Source organism: Tachypleus tridentatus, chromosome 7 (assembly GCF_004210375.1).
Source record: "Tachypleus tridentatus isolate NWPU-2018 chromosome 7, ASM421037v1, whole genome shotgun sequence".
Taxonomy (NCBI): domain Eukaryota; kingdom Metazoa; phylum Arthropoda; class Merostomata; order Xiphosura; family Limulidae; genus Tachypleus; species Tachypleus tridentatus.
Window position 1 is genome coordinate 2,045,382 of NC_134831.1, and position 20,485 is coordinate 2,065,866.

A 20,485-nucleotide genomic window follows, 5' to 3' on the forward strand; every position below is an offset into this window, starting at 1 on the left:
CAGGGTAATAGAACTATTAAAACCCAACAGGGTAATAGAACTATTAAAACCAAACAGGGTAATAGAACTATTAAAACCCAACAGGGTAATAGAACTATTAAAACCCAACAGGGTAATAGAACTATTAAAACCCAACAGGGTAATAGAACTATTAAAACCCAACAGGGTAATAGAACTATTAAAACCCAACAGGGTAATAGAACTATTACCCCTGAATGTCTGTAAGCAAACAAAGAAGGTTGCACAAAAATCTTAACACATAGATAGTGTTGTCTGTGTTGATACTCTGGAGGATGACAGATCAGTTCCACAAATACACAGCATGCTCTGTGCTAACACTTATCTTATGTAATTGCATGATGATGATCTTGGTCATATATCTGTACTTGTAATTTTATTTTTACATAGCTTAATAAAGATTATGAAGCTTTCCACATTTGCACACATATTACTATTTTAATTATATAGGTATAAGAACAAAAATATTCTAGCTGGTAAAAGTTTAAATATGGTATCTTTATTCAGTGTGTGCTTTAACCTTAACATTACTTAATTATTTTAAACTATTCCCTTTTGGTTGCATCCAGATATTGCATGGGGTTGAGTACTTTTTTTATATTTGTCTGTTATAATACTCAGTGTAAAGAATTTTAAAAAATTAAATCACTCATTTTCTCTACAATATCAACAATAATTATATATCTGAACATTTCAGTTATAGTTTTATTTTGATTTGAGATAAGAGACCCAACATATTTTTTTTTAACTTAAAGATGTAATTTGTCCTTATAGAAATACAATATCAGACTGGAAGGTTTTAATCAAATATTAAGTAGTTGGTCCCTGAAGTTTTGACATGTATTTTTTTCTGACCTATGTAGTTCAGTTTTAACAAATAGGATAGAAAATTAAGAGAAATATTTTCAATATCATTTCTTGTGGACTGCATACATTTATTTTGGATATTTGAAACAATTTTTGATAAATGTTCTATAAATACTGCATTCTTTAAATCTAACTAATTTTTTTTTCGTTGGTACTTAGTTTAAAGAAAGATTTTATTTAGATATGGAACAGTATTTCATCTAATATACTTGTACCAGTACCTAACTACTTGATTTAAGAGTAATGCTGAAATTTTCTTTCAGAGTTAATTTGATTATATTAATTAAACATGCATAAATATATGTAACTACAGTAACTATATGTTTTCTGGGAATGTGTTTGTATTTTTGTTGCTTGAGGTAATCCTGTAACATTTTTACTGTGAAAATTTTATAATGTGCAGAAATGGAAGCCTACCGTGTTATATAGTTTTTTTAATTTTTCTTAACCCAGACAGAGTCCTTTGTAAGGCTTTTAGACATCAAAGAAACCTTTAAAAAGCCAGATTCTACCAAATCAAGTAAGAAAATTCAAATGCCAAAGAGCCAAGATGGAAGGCCAAGTGAAAGAAAGAATAGTGAAGATAAGTGTATTAATAAATGTGACTCAAGTTCACAAGGCAAATATGCTGAGAAGCAGGTAGCCAGGGTAAAAGATAAATGTACAGATGAACATCCTACAGATGAGAACAGTGCAAAGCAGGAAACGAAAAGGGTGAATGATTCTACAAACAAACATTCTACAGAAACAAAGGACAAAAATGAGTTGAGGCGGGAGAAAAAATTAAGAGAGAAATTTACGAAAAAACATCCTACAGAAGAAAAAGATAACTTGAGGAAAAATACCGAAAATAAAGTTAGAGATAAACTTTGTACAGACACTGATAGTAATGGTAGCTTAAACCAAAAAGTAAAAGACAAATCATTCAGTAAACAAATAAAATCAGAAGATAGAAACAGTCCAGAAAGAAAAGAGAGGGGAAAGGGAAAAGAAGACTTGGAAAAATTTGACGACAAGGTTAATTTTAATCCTTTATTTTAATTCAAAATATTTAACTGTTTTAATGTTGATGTGATTGAAAAGTTTATGACTGTTGTAGCAGTATAAGTTGTGATGTGTTTATTTTAATTTTGAGGAAGTACATGCATTAGGTGATGTTACTAGAGTAATATATATTTTTGGAGTAAAGTTATCCTTATAGGAAACAATTACCAAACATGTGATTAAACAGATAAAATAGTGAAATGAAGCTCTGTAAGCTAGTTAATGAGTTAATAATGCTTAAAACAATACATGTATTGTTAATAGTGCTATTTGAAATGCAGGAGTAATACTTAAAGTTCACATGTTTAAATCATACATAAGTATAGCAATATAAGAATGTTTTATAGAAAGTTGTGTTCATGTTGTAGTTTTTTGTTTTTTTTTTCTAGTCAAGTTCGAAAGATGGTTACTCATTAGGGAAGGACAACCACTTGGGTAAAGTCCAACAGAAAGTGTAAGTATATTATATAAATATCATTCAGTTTATCTCAGAGGAAAGAGATATGGCTGTAAAATGCTAATATTACAAATTTGCTTACATTCTTTGTTAAAACTGTTTCTTCTACTAATGATAATTTCAGTTGGAAACTGATGCTTAGTAAATTTCCCCATCCTCCAAAATTTGTGTAATTTTTGTTAAAATGTTTTGTGTTGTTCCTTGTTAATGTTTTCTGTTCACCTTTTACATCAGATGTGCACACATAACACTAAAAGTAATTAATTTTATCAACCCAACAGGTAATTTGAACTTTTATTTCATTAATTATCAATTAACTTGTTACTACTTTGAGAATCAGTTAGAAATTTCTACTGTACTCTTTTTTTTTTAGTATTTGTTTTTATTTCTGAAGTGGAATTTTACTATAGTTCATTATATGCAGAAAAAACAGAAGCTGTTGTAAATAATGTTATTTTGACTGATGTTCATGTTGGTATTAAAAACAGAAGTGTGTTTTTCTTCAGATACGTACCTGAGCTGTTAATCTTGATATGATAAAAAATTCTAAAGATATAGTTTAGTATGAGAGTGGGATAAAACTGCATTGTAGGGGGTTAAATGTTATTCTGGTACCCATAGAGTTAGTTAAGTATGGATACACAGATATGGAATGTACTGTTTGTTTATATGACTGGCCCCTCTTCACCTTCACATTCCTGTGCATATCTTCTGCAATAGTAACTTTGCTAAATTTTTGAAGGAAATAAAAATTATGTTACATGTCAGTCTACCTTTATACTTCAAGAACAATGACATATTTTTTTTCATTTAAAGTAACAGTTAATGGTAATAATAAAAGGTTTCTTGACATGATGGTCAGTAAACTAACTATTACACTAAAGGGAGCAGTTGAAACTGTTTACATTTGTTTCTGTTGGAACTGTCAAGTGAAAAAAATCAACCAGGTTTAGAATGAACTTCTATGGCTATTTCCTAAAATCAATATTTTATATACATTTAGTGCAAAGAAAGAAGAAAAAGAACAAATAAAGAGAGAAAAACTTGAGAAAAATAAGCGAGAAAGAATTGAAAAACAGAGTAAAAAATGTAAGTCTGCAACACGTGTTGATCCAATTAAAACCAGAAAATTACAAGAGAACAAAAGCTTTTAGTCATCTTAAAGTCTCTGATTAAAACCAACAAAATAATAAAGTAAAATTGTTTTATTTAAAACAAATATTTAAATTCATAATCATTACGTCTTCCAAAAGCAAGCATGATGTTAATACATTTTGGAAGTTTGATATAAGAAAAACAAAACACTTTTGTATTTCTATATAATGTGTATTTTGATATGTTTGTTGAAGGATAAAAATGTCTGCTTAGTATTTTGTTTGCAAAAGGAAAAGAGCATTTCACATTTTTGTGTACTTGATATATAGCTTAATGACTGACATTTTACAATGCAAGTTAGGGCATGTTTTAGTAACGTGTAGTATCATTGTGTATTGCTTATTACAGAAACCAGTGAGAGAAACATGAAATAAATATTCAATGTTTTTGTAGTTTCAGTATTGATTATTACTACATAATTATGTGTTGTTGTATTTATCATGTTTTACAAAGCCTTCTGTTCACCCCTCAGTGTGGATTCTTGTACATGGTGAGAGGATCTCCCAGGGAAGGTTCTGTTCTTTCAGTTTACCTCCTCTGGGATCTAAACATCCACCCACATGTTTGCCATATGAGGCAACCTGTGAAGGGGAAAAGAGGATCCTTGTAGTTCAGTGGTTCAACCCCAACGCACCTCTTTGGCCTTGAATTCCTGTAGACGGGCCACCTTTGAGTGGCCCCCCTTGGATCAGTTGACTGGTCCACTCGGGCTAGGGTCAACCAAGTACCAGTGTTGTAAATTCTCAACAGGTGTTGTGGACACTGTGTCTCATGCTGGTGTTTGGGTATAGTGCTCACGAAACCCTGGCATTGCTGTAGTGTCCTTGTTTGACATTGCAGTGCATCCCCTTGTAGGGTTCCATGGTGGGTGGGGTCAGTGGGCACTGAAATTTCCATTTTCTTTATTATGGATACTCCAATTGAAAATCTTAATAAAATAGTGAAAAAACAGTATAGGTAGATGACCACGTTTTGAAGATTCTGAGCAACAATCCTCACCATCCATGCCACTTGTTGTACCTTATTTTCTAATATTGCACTCACTTTCAGACAAACCTTTAGGGCAGATGTTTCCCTTTTTCATTCAGAAGGGACTAGAGGGACGTGCTGGCTCTCCAAAGTCAGTAAAGAAGCTTCGATCTGGAGACATGTTGGTGGAAACATCCACATTTCAACACATTGAACTCCTCTTGAATTCAAAGGCAATTGGGGATATACCTAGTGATGTTACACCTCATGCTACCTTGAATTCATCATGAGGAGTTATTGTTGAGAGGATTTGAAGAACATCCCAAGGTTGGAGATTCTTGCTGGTTTCTCCACCCAAGGAGTTTCTGCAGTGAGGTGTATCTCCACTTGCAAAGATGGAATCATAGTGCCAACCATTGTCCTGATTCTGACATTTACATTACCACGTCTGCCTACCCCCTCAAAGCATGGTTATTTTATTTGCAGAGTACAGCCATACATTCCAAACTCTCTTCGATGTTTCCAGTGTCAAAGGTTCAGTCACTCGAAGATGTCTTGTCGTGGTTCCATGACATGTGCTGGTTGCAGTGGCAAAGATCATGATGCCAGTCAGTGTGAAACGGACCCTCATTGCATCAGTTGCAATGACTCTCGCCCATCCTACATTTGTTCTTGCCCTAAATGGTTGAAAGAAAAAGAGGTGCAGCGTTTGAAAACAATTCTAACATTACCTATCTCGAGGATCGAAAATTACTGTCCACCACCTCATTTCGGATGTCTGCTGCTGCACTTCATTTCACAGCTACTGTGGGAGTGCAGACAGATCTCTCTGTGCCTCCAAAAGAATCATTCTCCAAACAAATGAAAAGTCTTTTGACCTCCATAACAAAATGTTGATGAATCAACTTCAACACCTATCTCTGTCCCTTGTATACTTTCCACCAAGCCCCAAGATCCACATCCTTTGGTTCCAGATACAGGCATATCCTCAGATTCATCTTCCTCTCTCACCCCAAGATGCAAAATAATCATTAGTTCATGTCCTCATTCTCTGGAATCCCCTTCCAACAGCAAAGACCTGCCCAATTGACCCAGGGCAGGATCAATGGAGGTAGATAGACCTCCCCCACATAAGGACAGTGAGGAAAAAGACATGGTCATAAACAGAAGGGTTCTCCAGCCAATTTCCCTACACGTCATTAAAAAGGGCCTTTTTTGATACAATGGAACTGTCGAGGTTTACTTTCTAATCTGGATGACATCAAAATACTGATTGCTTCCTACTATCCTGTATGTCTTTTCTTACAGGAAACATTTCTGAAACCTGCTGATACATTCACCTTTTGGCAATTTTCTTTTTTAAGAAATGACAGGCTGTGTGATGGACGAGTGCATGGAGGGGTGGCTCTGTTTGCTGATCAGCATGTGCCCACCCTGTCTTTGTCACTCAACACACCCTTGGAGGCCGTAGCCATCCGTGTTTCCTTGGGTCATGCCATCACTATTTGTTCTCTCTACCTGTCACCTGGAGAAACATATGATCAATCAGACCTTGATGCACTCATTGAACAGTTGTTGTCTCCATTTCTAATCCTGGGGGACTTTAATGGACATCATCCCCTCCAGGGAAGTGCTGTTATTAATAGGATTGGTTGCTCTGTCGAGCATATGCTCTCAAATCACAACCTTTCTGTTTTCAATACTGGATTTTTTACTTATTTTCATGCACCTAGTCAGTCCTTTACTGCTATTGTTCCCCTTCATTATTCTCTTATTTTTCGTGGAGGGTTGACAGTAATCATTTTCCTATAATTTTGAGAAACTGGCCGTGGTTGATGCCACCCAACCCTCATGCCCTGGTGGAAGCTGGATCAGGCAGACTGGCCCACTTTCACTGCTCTCGCAGAACTTAATCCTGCCATCGTCTGTCAGCCATCAATAGACGACTGTGTGGCAGCAGTGACTAACTGTATTATACAAGCAGCTGCTAAATGTATTCCTAAAACCTCGACACGTTTTCCACTATATCCTTGTTCGTGGTGGAATCCTGCCTGCCACATGGCATGGAAGGCTCAAAAATGGGCCTGGGATACTTTTCGTAGATATCCCACACTTTAAAACTGCATTGCTTTCCAGTGGGCCCGTGCACATGCTCAGTGGGTAAAACGTCAAAACCAGAAGGAATCTTGGATTAAGTTCACAACTGGCATATCTTCTACCACCAGTTCCAAAGTCATATAGGACAAGATATGAAAGGCCAGTGGACAATACAATTCTGTCCTCCTCTCTATCTTACTCTCTGATGGCCAAGAAGTTGCTGATATCTAAAGCATTGCCAATACTCTAGGTGAAAGCTTTTGCCAGGTATCTAGCACTTCTGCTTCTTCCTCCACCTTCTTAGCCATCAAGACTCAGGCAGAGTGATGACCTCTTTTCTTTTGAGCTGATTGTCTCTATGACTATAATCGTCACTTTACACTGGTGAAACTCAAACTGGCCCTTCATCAGTCTGATAGTACATTGGTTGGACCTGATGATATGTACTATGAGATTCTGCTCCATCTATCTCCTGCTTCTCTTGCTATTCTTCTGGTTGTTTTTAATCACATCTAGCAGGATAATGTTTTTCTTGATGCCTGGTGCCAGGCTATTGTCCTGCCTTTCTCCAAGCCTGGGAAGGATCCCAAGATTCCTTCAAACTACCGTCCAACTGCTTTGACGAGCTGTCTCTGTAAGACTTTAGAGAGAATGATTAATGCTCGTCTTGTTTGGTTCCTCGAATCCAACAACCACCTCTTGCCCACCCATCTGATTCAACTTGAAACGTCAATCAGAGAAGCCTTTCTCAAATGACAACATCTTGTGTCTATATTCTTTGACATTGAGAAGGCTTATGACACAACATGGAGGTATGGAATTTTGCGAGACCTCCATATATATGGGTTACATGGCCATTTACCAATTTTTTAAATTTTTTTTAATGGACAAGAGATTCCAAGTCCTGTGGGTTAAACATTTTCCCATTCTTTTCTACAGGAACTTGGAGTCCCTCAGGGCTGTGTTCTGAGTGTTGCGCTTTTCAGTATAAAAATTAATGCCATCACTGAACAACTCCCACTCATTGTTGCAAACGGGCTCTATGTCGACGACTTTCATATCTCATATCAGTCGTTGAGCATGAGCTATATTGCTGTGGCCACAAACTGCCCTCAGTTGTGTACTGAAATGGACCACTGCAAATGGCTTTAATTTATATCTCTTTAAAACCGTTTGCATGCACTTTTGCCGCCAATGGGGTATTTACCCTGATTCTGAACTCCGTATCAGTGAAGTTACGCTGCCTGTTGTCCCTGAGACCAGTATTTTGGACTTATCTTTGATCATAAGCTGACCTTTATACCACAATTAAGCAGCTACGAATCAAAAGTTCAAGAGCACTGAACATCCTCCGTGTTCTCTCTACCACCACTCCGGGAATGGATCGATGTTTGATGCTAAAGACATATCATGCTTTTATTCCATCAAGAACTCGACTATGGATCACTGGTCTATGGTTCATCGGCCTTAAAGATGCTAGACCCTATTCATCATCAAGGACTTTGGCTCTGCACTGGGGCTTTCTGCACTTCCCCAGTTCAGAGTTTATACATAGAGTCTCATAAACCTTCTTTGCACCTCTGCCGTTTGCAACTGTCTTAATTATATGCTTTGAAACTTCATTCCTTACCAAAGCATCCTACCTTGGGTTGTGTTTTCCCTCCTTGATAGGCCATGCTTTTTCAGGCCAGATGGTCTGCAATTGCACCTTTTGACCTTCGTATCCAGGCATAGTTAGATTAATTGGGTCTGTCCTTGGATAACATTGCTATATCCACTGGTCAGATCATCCCACCATGGCTTATTACAGTTTCCAAATGTGACCTATCTTTAAGTCATCTGAGAAAAGTAGACACCCCTGATTGGAAATACTGTCTGCTATTTACTGAACATCTTTCGAACAATCTTTCCATTCCTATTTATACAGGTGGTTTGAAATCAGGAGACTGTGTGGGCTATGCCATGGTTTGTTGTGGTTTGGGGGTTGCATACCGAATCCCCTCTATAGATTCTGTGTTCACTGCTGAACTGTACGCCATTTCTCTTTTCCTGGATCATATAGAAGCTAAGCAGTACTCGAACTGCACGATTTATACTTACTCGCTTAGTTCTCTACTGGCCCTTGAATCGTTTCACGTTGGTTCACACCCTGTTCTTGCCAATATTTAAAACCGACGGGCCCATTTTTCTTTAACATCTACTTTTATTCAGTTTTTCTGGATACCGGACCATGTTGGTATTTGCAGGAACAAGCTCGCTGACACTGCAGCTAAGTCTATTTGCTCTGGCACTATCACTGCTGTGCCTATCCCATACATGGTCTGTGGTCCTGTATTCAAGACTTGGCTCCATGCTAGCTGGCAGTCGAGTTGGGAGTAAGCAATGCAAAAATAAGCTTTTCCAAATAAAACCCTATATTGGACTTTGGCCATCTTGTTTCTGTAAGGATTGGAAAGAGGAAGTTGTTCTAACTAGTCTATGAATTGGTCACAGTTTTTAACTCCTCATTTTCTTTTATCTGGAACTGATGCACCAGTGTGTAGTTTGTTTAATGCTCATTCACAATAAGCCACATTTTACTTTCCTGTCATCATTATGATTCACATTGAGAGCACCATTTTATGCATGTTCTGTCCAAAGTTTGTTCTTAATACCACATGGTACAATAGTTTAAGGGCTAATTGTAAAGAAAAATAATTTGCATTATACTTCACTTTGCTAAAGGAATAGTAAATAAACTTTACTTTATTCATCTACCTGACTTCACTTATAGGTGATAGAATCATGTTTTACATGTCTTTCTGGTAGTTTGAAAGATTTCCAAGTTTGTTGCTGATTGGTGCATGGCATCTCAGGCTGTTATTATCTATGTTCTGAAAGTCTCTACTAAGTCATATTTATTTTTCGGTGAAATTTTGAAAAGTTAATTTCTGTAAGATTCTATAAGAGGCACAGAAATGAATAGTACTTGCATTTGTTTGTTATTTGTAATAATTGTAAGTTAATTTTCAAGTGAAAAATTTTAATATTGAGATATAGTTTTGTCTTATGCTATTTATTTCTGGTAGTAATTTTTATTGGTTTTATTTTTGTGTCATTCAGGTAATTTTAGTTTAGTTACAAGAAGAATCTTAATGAAAAATTAATTTAAACTGTCCTGTTAAAGAAAAATAGAAAATGAAATTCAAATTATCAAAAACACTCTCCTTAGGGATTTATTTCTTTTAATAATATTTAATCTTTAAATCTCTTAAGAATATTTGTTATAAGATTATTTGAGTAAAATAGTATTAGGCTTAAAAACGTTTGATAGGTAATAGGTCAGAATATGTGATTATATTTCAATATAGTTTTAAGATTGATCTTGTAAAGATTATGGTATATCAAACTGATGGCAATGAAAGTTGCTAAAAGAAATTTTTTGCAGACTCTCTTCTGGAATCCCGGCTTTGTGAACTTGATGAAATAATTAAAAACAGTTTGAGTTTTGCCAGTATGGTAATGTATATTTTTATTTGTTAATTATATACTTAAGAATTTTTTATTTTATGTGATCTGAGGTGCATTACATTTATAAGAATTCTACAGCCAGTTAGCTTAGCTCTTATAAACTGCAGACGTGTTTTTGTTTGTAAAAAAATTTTATTATTATAATTCATAATTGATATCCATAATTTTCAATGAATATGCAGTGTTCCATAATTTGGTCATGTGTTTGAGGTAAACTTTTTTGTTTGTAATAAATTTTATGGTAATAGTCTGTAATTGATATCCATTATTCTCAATGAATTTTAAGTGTTTCACAATTTAATCATGTGTTTAAGGTAAGCGTTGTTTAAATATCCACTTAGGATATTGATCGCTGTATGTCAGCCTTGAATGAACTTGACAACTTACCCATAACACAGTCCGTCATCAGCAGGGAACCTGATATTATTCACACCATTCGAAAAGTATGTTGCTATATTTCTAGTTTACTGTTTTAGATCATTTTCAAATCAACTTTTCATTGAGGCTCTTCTGCTTGAACTATATATGATTTAAAAGTTATTTTGGGTTTTTATGTTATTTGTATTATTGTAAATAATCATAAAGTGATGAAAGAAGACAACACATTGTGTTTGAAAATACTAAGTTGAATATCAAATGGTTACATAGATAATTTTTTGTTTCCTGATAAAGAAAAAATTGGGTTTTTATGGAATTAGAAAGTAAACATTAATTGTTGGCTAGTCAGTGAAAAAGGAAGTGTGGTTTGATATGATTTCTTTATGTATAAATCTGGATCAGAGTACTTTGAGTGGTTATGAAAACATGGATTAAGTTGTCAGTATAAAATAATAATTGTGATAACAGACACAAATTTTGTTTTCCTTTTTAATTTGCAACATTCAATTGGTAAAATGCAGCTTAATTGTTTATTTGTATTTATGTATGTCAAAGTGGTTTAAATTGTTACCACTTTACAAAGAAATGAAAATTTTTTGTGTCATAGTGCCGCAAGTTTAAGAAAAGCGATGTCATAAAACAGAAAGCAGAGTATCTCTATCATAAGTTTAAGAACCAGCTTCTTGTCCCTGAGGGAGAGAATTTTGGAACAGTGAGTATTAAACTATGAATGCAGAAACTTTCTTGCTGCTAATAAAGAAATTTTTGATTCTTAATATTACACATCATGTAATTTAGTTTTGTCTGGGAATCATGTATGTCATATACTTGATATGTACTTAATCACTGTTGGCTCTACAAGACTGTATAGTTTAAAAGTTATTAGTTAATTTATTTCATGATTATTAATTTTTATAACAGTGTTAAAAGTTAATTATTTCGAAAGTCATAGTTAAGTTTCTTTTCATAACTTAGTACGAGTCATATGTATGCAATGTAATTGTTGTTCTAGGCTTTCATGATATTGTTGACATAATTTTACTCAAAGCTTCAAAGTTTTTTTATTATGCATAATTTTATTGTCATGAGAGGACTAAAAAATTCTATGTTTTAGTCAGAATATTTATAAATAAGCATTCCACTAGGTAGAAGAAAGAAAGATGAGTGAGAGAAATAATTAGACAAATCTAGACTGTGTGAGTGATTGGCCTTAAAGGGTGATTTTCAAAGTGAGTTTTAAAGCTGTATTGTAATAACAGACAAAGGAAAAATAATTTGTCTTGTCAATGGGTTCTAAAGTAACTGAACCATCTTGTATGGACTTTTGACATAAAAAAAAGAGGGACAGTTATTTAAAGCTCTGGATACAAGTGTGGTAACCAACAGAAGTTAATGAAAGTTAGTAAATTGAATATATAGAGAGATCTAGATTTAATCTTTCTAAATTTACCATAAATGATATACAGTGGTGACAATTCAAAGTGTAAAAATTGTGTATTGTATGGTAATAAAGAGAGTAGAGAAAATAATTTCATCTTGTCAGTTGGGTTCTTAAGTAATTGAACAAGCATGTGTGAATGTTTGATATAAAAAAGTGGTAATCCACAAATTAACGTTTGTGAATTTGTCACTGATTATATTGTAATAACAGAGATAAAGGAGAATAATTTGTCTTGTGAAAGGGTGTTTTAAAGTAACTGAACTTGCCTGTGTGGTCTTTGACAAAAAAAGAGATAATTATTTATTAAAGCTTTAGATTCAACTACAGTAAACATTCGTGTAACAAATTTTTGTGCATATGTTGGACTTGATTATTTTATTTTGAAACGTGGATTGTGAGCTGTCTGTTTATTGTTGAATTTTGCTGTGAACAAGTCACAAACACCTGCTGTAAGAATGTAGCTCTACAAAAACCTGACAATCATGCATAAGACTATACTAATAACTTATTATTGGAGAATTAAATTGTTTATATTAATAAAAAGTTCTTGCTCAATGCTTATTCTGATATCAATTTGCCATAATAAGTGTTAAATGATTTACTGTCATATGCATATGCACTATAAGTGATCTTTTTTTCATGCTTCACTACAGTGTTAGAGTAAACATGATAATGTTTTCTTTATGAAAGTGTTATGGAAGAGCTGTTTTAGTAAATATTTATTCACTCATAATATATGTGATAAAGATGATATGTTTTCAAACTTAAAACAGCCTATTTAGAGAACTTGTACTATTGTTCTAATTCTGGAAGTATTAAGGAAAATCATTACGTGTGTGTGTCCTTCCAAGTTAAGTGTAGTATGTTGTGTCTAATTAGTAGTTGTGGGGTCCTTACATATGTACTGAGGTAAAACTTTTAGTATAACTGTAAAAACCAAAATGTGATTGTATCATTGAAGTGATTTTACTCAAAAATATGTAGTAAAAAACATTTGGTAACTTGTGAAAGTGAACGTTTTTTTAGGGTTAGTATTTAATGTATCCAATTCTTTGTTTTGGTAATTTCTGAAATTTGCATGTTGTTATTCTTGTTCACTACTTCTTGAAAATTTTGTTAAAAAATCTAATAATTCCTCAAGTTTGCACAGCTGACATTTGTTAAAAGTTCTTCATTAGATTTAAAATGAAATTTCATTTTAAAATGTTGTTTCAATTTCTTCTAATTTGTTTTAATGAAAAATGTAAAAGTTGATACATAAAGTAAGAGAAAATTAGAAAATTCTGTGTGTGATAATGTTTTTGTTTACACTTCTTAGCTTGAATTTCATCTTCAAAATCAATGATACAAATTTTCACGCATATTTTTTTTGTATGTACATATAATAGTCTTTAAACATTGTTGGCAACAGAAACATGTTAATAGTTTGGTATATGTATGTAATTGCTTTTCTAAAGCTTTGTTTTATACTCATAATTTCATAATAACTAAAAGTTTCAGTTTGTTGCAAATTTTTAAACATGTTATTTAATATTATTCATGGCATTAGGAAAGTAGGTGGGCTAAAAAAAAACAATTAAAAACAAAAATATGAAACCCTACACATTTGATAGGTGGGCCTATCTTCATCAGGGGCAAATTGGGTATGATTGAATAAAGTGAAGTGTAAATAAAGGTGGAGTGACATTGTGGTATATCACCATGATGACACAAAAGGGTTTTCATTTGCTTTTAAATTATTGCTGCAGGTGTAACTCATAACATCTTCACCTTTCACACCTCCATCTTTGAAAGAAACTAAAACTAATGTTATTAACTATTGGATTCTCTTCATTGCAGTCTTTGTCAGGTTACAATATCCCAGCTTTTCCTTTAGAGTTTCCTTTATCAAAAACTGTTGGCCTTCTTCTACCAGAATCACATTTCATAATTGCCTTCAATATACAGTCATGTGGAAAAGTTAAATATCATAGATATTTAATCTCAATTTTAACAATACTGAGAGATTATAGGAATATAACTAAACAATTAAAACTGAAGAAAAGACTTTCCAAGATCTTCTGTAAATGTAATGTACAAAAATGCATATTCGAACTAAGGAAAAAGTTAGGACACCCCCACATTTATACCTGCATAAAATGGTTCAACTCACACACAGTTGTATCACACTAGGTGCACGTGATTAGATCGTTACTCAGCATTGTAAATGAGGCTTGCCCTATTTAAACCTCAGACATTTAGTTTGGTGTGCTCCTCACTGTTGAAGTGAGAGTGAGCACCATGGTGAGAGCAAAAGAGCTGTCTGAGGCCTTCAAAAAGAAAATTATAGCAGCTTATGAGTCTGGTAAGGGATTTAAAAAGATCTCAAAAGAGTTTGAAATTGGCCATTCCACTGTCCAGAAAATAGTCAACAAGTGGAGGGCTTTTAAAACAACTGCCAACATGCCCAGGTCTGGTCGTCCAAGCAAGTTCACCCCGAAAGCAGACTGCAAGATGCTAAAAGAGGTATCCAAAAACCCTAAAATGTCATCACAGGACCTACAGCAGGCTCTGACTACTGTTGATGTGAAAGTGCATGCCTCTACAATCAGAAAGAGACTGCACAAGTTTAACTTGCATGGAAGGTGTGCAAGGAGAAAACCTTTGCTCTCTAAAAGAAACATCAAGGCCAGACTGAAGTTTGCCAGAGAGAATGTAGACAAAGGCCAGGACTTCTGGAATAATGTTCTTTGGACAGATGAGTCCAAAACTGAATTATTTGAACAGAGGACATATTTGGCACAAACCAAATACAGGATTCCAGGAAAAGAACCTCATACCAACTGTGAAGCATGGAAGTGGAAGTGTCATGGTTTGGGGCTGCTTTGCTGCAGCAGGACCTAGTCAGTTCACAATCATAGAATCTACCATGAATTCTACTGTGTATCAGAGGGTGCTTGAGGATCATGTGAGACCATCTGTAAGAAAATTAAAACTGAAGTGGAACTGGACCCTGCAACACGACAATAACCTAAAACATACCAGTAAATCCACCAAGGACTGGCTAAGAAATGGAGAGTCCTGGAATGACCGAGTCAAAGCACAGATCTCAATCCCATTGAGATGCTGTGGGGTGACTTGAAATGTGCTGTACATGCAAGAAACCCCTCAAACATCTCACAGCTGAAAGAATTCTGCATTGAGGAGTGGGGCAAACTTTCTTTAGACCGATGTCAGAGACTGGTAGATGGCTACAAGAAGCATGTCACTGCAGTTATTTCAGCCAAAGGGGGTAACACTAGCTATTAGGGGGTAGGGTGTCCTAACTTTTTCTTCAGTTAGAATATGCATTTTTGTAGAATTACATTTACAGAAGATCTTGAGAAGTCTTTTCTTCAGTTTTAATTGTTTAGTTATATTCCTATAATCTCTCGGTATCGCTAAAATTGAGATTAAATATCTATATATCCAAAAATGTTACAAAAATACACAGGCTTTCATCGGGTGTCATAACTTTTTCACATGACTGTACATTTTGATCTTCATCTCATTGTTACCTTCAGAAGAAGACAGTAATTTAACACTTCTTTTTCTTGAACTTTCTTTGTTTGACCATACTCACCCAAGTATCTGACTACACTCAACATAAACCACTTGTCAACCCTACAACTACAGAAAAAGAAACTATTTCAAAAACTTGGAAAACTTGCTGAGGTACCATCAATATGAAAAACACATCATCATGGGCATTAATGACTAGAACTTCTCTAAAAATTGCATCAGTTTCTTGAAAATACCTCTTTAGAATTTTTGGATGTTACTAAGAACTTTATCAAAATTCTGTTACTGTTCTAAATAAGGAAACCTACTTTTATTACCTCTACAACCTTTCACAGGAAAAAGGAGAACTAACTCATTTCTTCTGTAAGAGAATAATAAAAACCAGCTTATTAGAAATAGCATTGATTTAATGATATTTACTGTCTCTAATAGAGGCCTGGCATGGCCACATGATAATGACACAACTTGTAATCTGAGGGTCGTGGGTTCAAATTCCTGTCGCATCAAACGTGCTCGCTCTTTTAGCTGTGGGGGCTGAAAGGGTGTGACAGTCAATCCCACTATTCATTGATAAAATAATAGCCTAAGAGTTGGTGGTGGGTGGTGATGACTAGCTGCCTTCTCTCCAGTCTATCACTGCTAAATTAAGGATTGCTAGTGCAAATAGTCCTCATGTAGTTTTGTATGAAACTCAAACCAAACGTGTAACAGCATTTTTAACTATCCTCCCTTTTTAATGAAGAAAATACCATAGAAACCAGCAGTGTACCTGTAACTGTCAAAACACAATATTCTAATTCATGAACATGTGAAAACATAATCTAAAACAACTTCATCTTTCTTTTACTGGATGCAAACTTCTCAAACTAACACACCTGCAAGTGATGACAATCTTATAAGTCCTACAAGTAATAATCAACTTTTTCCCCATGTCTCCAGTATAATTAACCCTTTAAATATAATTCTTTCAAATGTAAAATCCAGTTTCTTTGCTAAGGTCTCAGTTTCTGTCCAAACATTACCTAAAACTCATCTTACTAAAATTAAAGCAGAATGATTGTCATTCATATAGTAAAATTTGTTATCCAGTCTTAAAGTTCATAAAACTGCAGATTCTGCAACCAAAAAAAATACTTCAAAATTATGATGGAAATTACTTAAACAACACACATCTTCATTTATTTTATACAGTGTAAAGAATGAAACCACCATTATATAAGACAGAATCAACTAACTCTTAGAGAGCATTTAGATTACTATAAATCTTCTGTTAACACTGAAAAAGACCTGCTCATTGCCCAACACTTCAACTGACCCACTGATTATATAAAAACACAGTGGAAATGAGTCACAGCTGCAACAATTTTTTGAAAGCTAATTTCCAGGTCATCATGGTGGTCTGTTATGATATCACTCTAACATTTCTTACACTTTATTTAGTCATTCCCAGTTGATGAAGAAAGGTCCACCTTGTAAAAGGCCTTGAGTTGTATAGTTTCATGTTTTTGTTTTGATGTTATTCTAGGTTTGTAACATTTATGGTGTAATTTTTATTTGTTGATTATTTTTAGATACTTTCACAAAATCTTGAGTTTTTCATTCCTATCTTACACAGGAAAACAAGACTTCTTTACATCTCTTTTTCATCTAACAGTTTTTAATTTTGGAAAAGATACACTGTACTGTGTAATGCTTTGCAGTCTTAAGGGAGATTTCTTTTTCATTATACCCAATCATCTTTCCAACTTCATGTTTTTCAGGCTTCTTTCTTTATGAATTAGTACTCAACATACAGGGAAAAGAGTAGCTACCATCTATACGTGCCCTTAGTTTTCCAATCAAAATACCCCATATGTAAAAATAATTGTTTTTATATTTATGTAAGTAAACAAGGCAGTATTTTATACATCTTAAATCATACCTGAAGTGAATATGTCCCAAATATGTTTAAAATGCAGCTATACTGATAGGATAGGCATATTTAGTACAGCTGAGTAGCTGTTGTTATAATAAACTCTTTCATTTTTAATTTATTCAGTATTTACCTGTAAACTGTAGGTTTTTGACACAGAAAATGTTAGAAAATGTCAAGAAACTTCTGAGATGGAACATCAGAACAAAAGTGATCCAACTGTTACTGGTATGAAAAACTGTTTACTATTCTTATTGTCATATATTCATGCATAAAATATCTATCTTGATAAACAGTTAATTCTTCTAAGGGAGTTACTTAATCCCTGGACAACATCTGTAAGAAGTTGCAGTATCTCACTGTAAGTTGTAGTCACAGTTCAAGGTTGTGAGGGAAAACACTTTTATTATCTAATACACACTTAAAATCACAAATTTCTCACTGTATAGTAAATGGGTCGAATCCCCTGCATATCACCCCAACAATCCAGATTCCATGAAGTTGTCTGTTTCAGCACAAGATGGTGATAAAAGTCAAGATGATAGAAATTCTGCAAGAGGAGCTCCTTTGGTACCTTCTTCAAGTGTTTCAGATCCACAGTCTATGTACAGAAATGTTTCTGAGCCTTCTTCAAGTGATTCAGATCCACAGTCTATGTACAGAAATGTTTCTGAGCCTTCGAATGTAACCATAAGCGTAAGTTAAATGTAAAAGCTTTCTAATTTTAAAGTTTTTGGAAAGCAGACAGGACTTAAATTATTTATATTTGCAACAAATAAATTAAGTAATGAAAAGAATGCTCACTTATTTTCAAATACCTTTGATTAAAGTATCAAAGTTACATTTCTTTTGAGAAAATAAACACCAACTTCATTTTAATATTTTTCTCATCAGAAGTTTGTGAAATGTAACGATATGTTTTTTTAGCTCCTATTTCATTCTAAATTTTATAATGATAGTAACTTTTCCTATTTTTTACAAAGTTTTCTGGTTATTTAACATTTGAAAGATAAAATGTTACATACAGCATAAACTTTGGGTTTTCAGTAATCCGTTCTCTTTGTGTTTCTGAAAATCACAGTGTTCATTTTTTCAGTTGGAATAAAATAAGGGAAGGAAAATATTTGCAATGAAATGACAAAGGTGAGGCTTAATATAGTCGTAGGAAATATAATAGTCTCTTTGAAAATTGATTTAAGCTTCCTTATTACTTTAAGTTTTTGGAATGACAACACCTTTACATTAGACTTTTTTCTAAACACCAGTAAGTACTATAAAATATTGTATCCATAAACTGCTTGTGTTTTATTTATTTGCAACTTAGTAGTTATTGTTTGGCTAGACTTCATAACAACTTATAATTAAGTGCTTTTTGATGATTTCATGAAACTTTCATTATTGTGTTATTATCACATCTTTTAGTTGAAATGTTTTAATATATTTTACTTCTCAACATTGGTGTAAAAATTGAGAATGTTTCTGCACTGTGGTTAGTTTCATATCATTTTTTGTAATTTTTTTAATTTCTGAATTTTGTATTTTATCCAATATTGTGCACAAGGAGATGATAAAAAGAGCTGCCACGTTTAGCTTGGAAATGTTCTTTGTTATGTAACGGTACTTGTCCCTCTGATTAGTTTTTCTCTCTCTGTAGAAATATCTTTTATTCTTCACAATATTAATGTTTTCTTTTATTTCTACTGTAGGAAGAAAACCAGCTACTGTTAGAAGCACAGGAAGTAAAACAGAGAACATTGGGAGTTACAAATTATTGATTTGGAGAAATATTTATTTCTGTGCAGGGATGCATTTTGAATATTTATTTTTTCTTGAATTATTTACTAATTTGTTTTTTATGTAAGAAAATGACACCAAAATTATTATTAAATAGAGTATATTTACTTATGAATTATTGATGCAATAATAAAAATTGAGGACCATATGTTAAGGTTTTGGAAGTAACAAATTGTGTTAAAACATACTGACGTTTTTTTCTTTGTCCTCTGAGGTAAAACGAATTACTATGTTTAGTTTGGAAACATGTTATTGGTATTCTTTTCCTTTGTTATTGATCAGTATTTGTATATTTCTGATTGGTTTCTCTAGTATTTTACTCAGTAGAAATGTAACTGGTTTGTAAAAATATCTTTTTATCATCATCAACCGATATTCTCATGGTCCAGTGGGTGCTTACATTTATAACTATATAAGTGTTCTAAAAGATTTCATGTCTAAAACACAGTCTTGGGCTAATTTTAGGGCTCAAATCCATGTTATGTAAGCATTGAATAAAATCATCCATTTCTTTTCATCTTTGTTGAACATAGTCGCTGTGTGACATCAAAAGAAACTTGATTGAAACAAGTTCATCACTATATATTGGCTGGTACTTGAAATACAGTATTAATAAATAAACGTTTGTTTGGTTTTAATGTGTGAACTACTGGTAATTTAACAACCTTATTAGTATGTTTTCACCATTTTATTTTTCAAACAAGATCAGTGCTTCACAAATATGTTAAGTAACTTTTGTTGTAAATTGTCACTGTTGAGTCGTTTCAATGCATTAAACCTCATTTAAATGCATGTATATCCACATACACATGAAACAAACAGACATCAGCTATAGATAACATAATTTGTTCATGTGTAACGTGAATATTTGGATCGAATTATACTTTTAAACCATTACTAGTACAGGCCTATAAGATGCAAATATAGGTGTATCGTTAAAATCCATGCGTTATGCCATTAAATAATTTTACATACTAGACCTAATGCTAATAAATCTTGTAAACGTTAACAAACAATCTCACAAACAAGTCGATTTTCTCTAAATTTAAAACATCAGTCATCAGCTTAGAAGGTAAAGGTATTTAATTAAAACTCATTTAGGTCCAGTTTTGTACCACTTGTTTATCTTGAAGTAGATAATGAAAACTTAGGAGTCGTACACCTACAGTCTCACACTATGCACACAGCGTTTTGGTGCGTCAGTTTAACAACATAACTAATGAAGCGGCATTTAAATTTGTAGCCATTTCTGGTCATAGTCATTCCAAGTTGCTGATATTTAACCTTGTACCGATGGTCCATC

The 20,485-nt window shown here is 33.6% G+C and overlaps 1 protein-coding gene across 5 annotated transcripts in view; it reads left to right on the forward strand.

The window, feature by feature from the left end:
• The window catches only part of LOC143254990 (uncharacterized), a 52,051-nt gene extending 32,352 nt beyond the window's left edge, over positions 1-19,699 (forward strand). For 2 of the 5 annotated variants that reach the window (XM_076509943.1, XM_076509942.1), the window contains exons 11-19: positions 1,339-1,902; positions 2,319-2,383; positions 3,390-3,475; positions 10,035-10,105; positions 10,459-10,560; positions 11,103-11,207; positions 17,535-17,616; positions 17,903-18,084; positions 19,095-19,699. In XM_076509943.1, the coding sequence (XP_076366058.1) occupies positions 1,339-1,902; positions 2,319-2,383; positions 3,390-3,475; positions 10,035-10,105; positions 10,459-10,560; positions 11,103-11,207; positions 17,535-17,616; positions 17,903-18,084; positions 19,095-19,163 (1,326 nt within the window). In that variant the 3' untranslated portion in view covers positions 19,164-19,699. Of the gene's footprint in view, positions 1-1,338; positions 1,903-2,318; positions 2,384-3,389; positions 3,476-10,034; positions 10,106-10,458; positions 10,561-11,102; positions 11,208-17,534; positions 17,617-17,837; positions 18,086-18,484; positions 18,532-19,094 lie in introns of those variants that run through there. The other 3 variants (XM_076509944.1, XM_076509945.1, XM_076509946.1) reach the window with 3 other exon arrangements.
• The last annotated feature ends 786 nt before the right edge of the window (positions 19,700-20,485 follow it).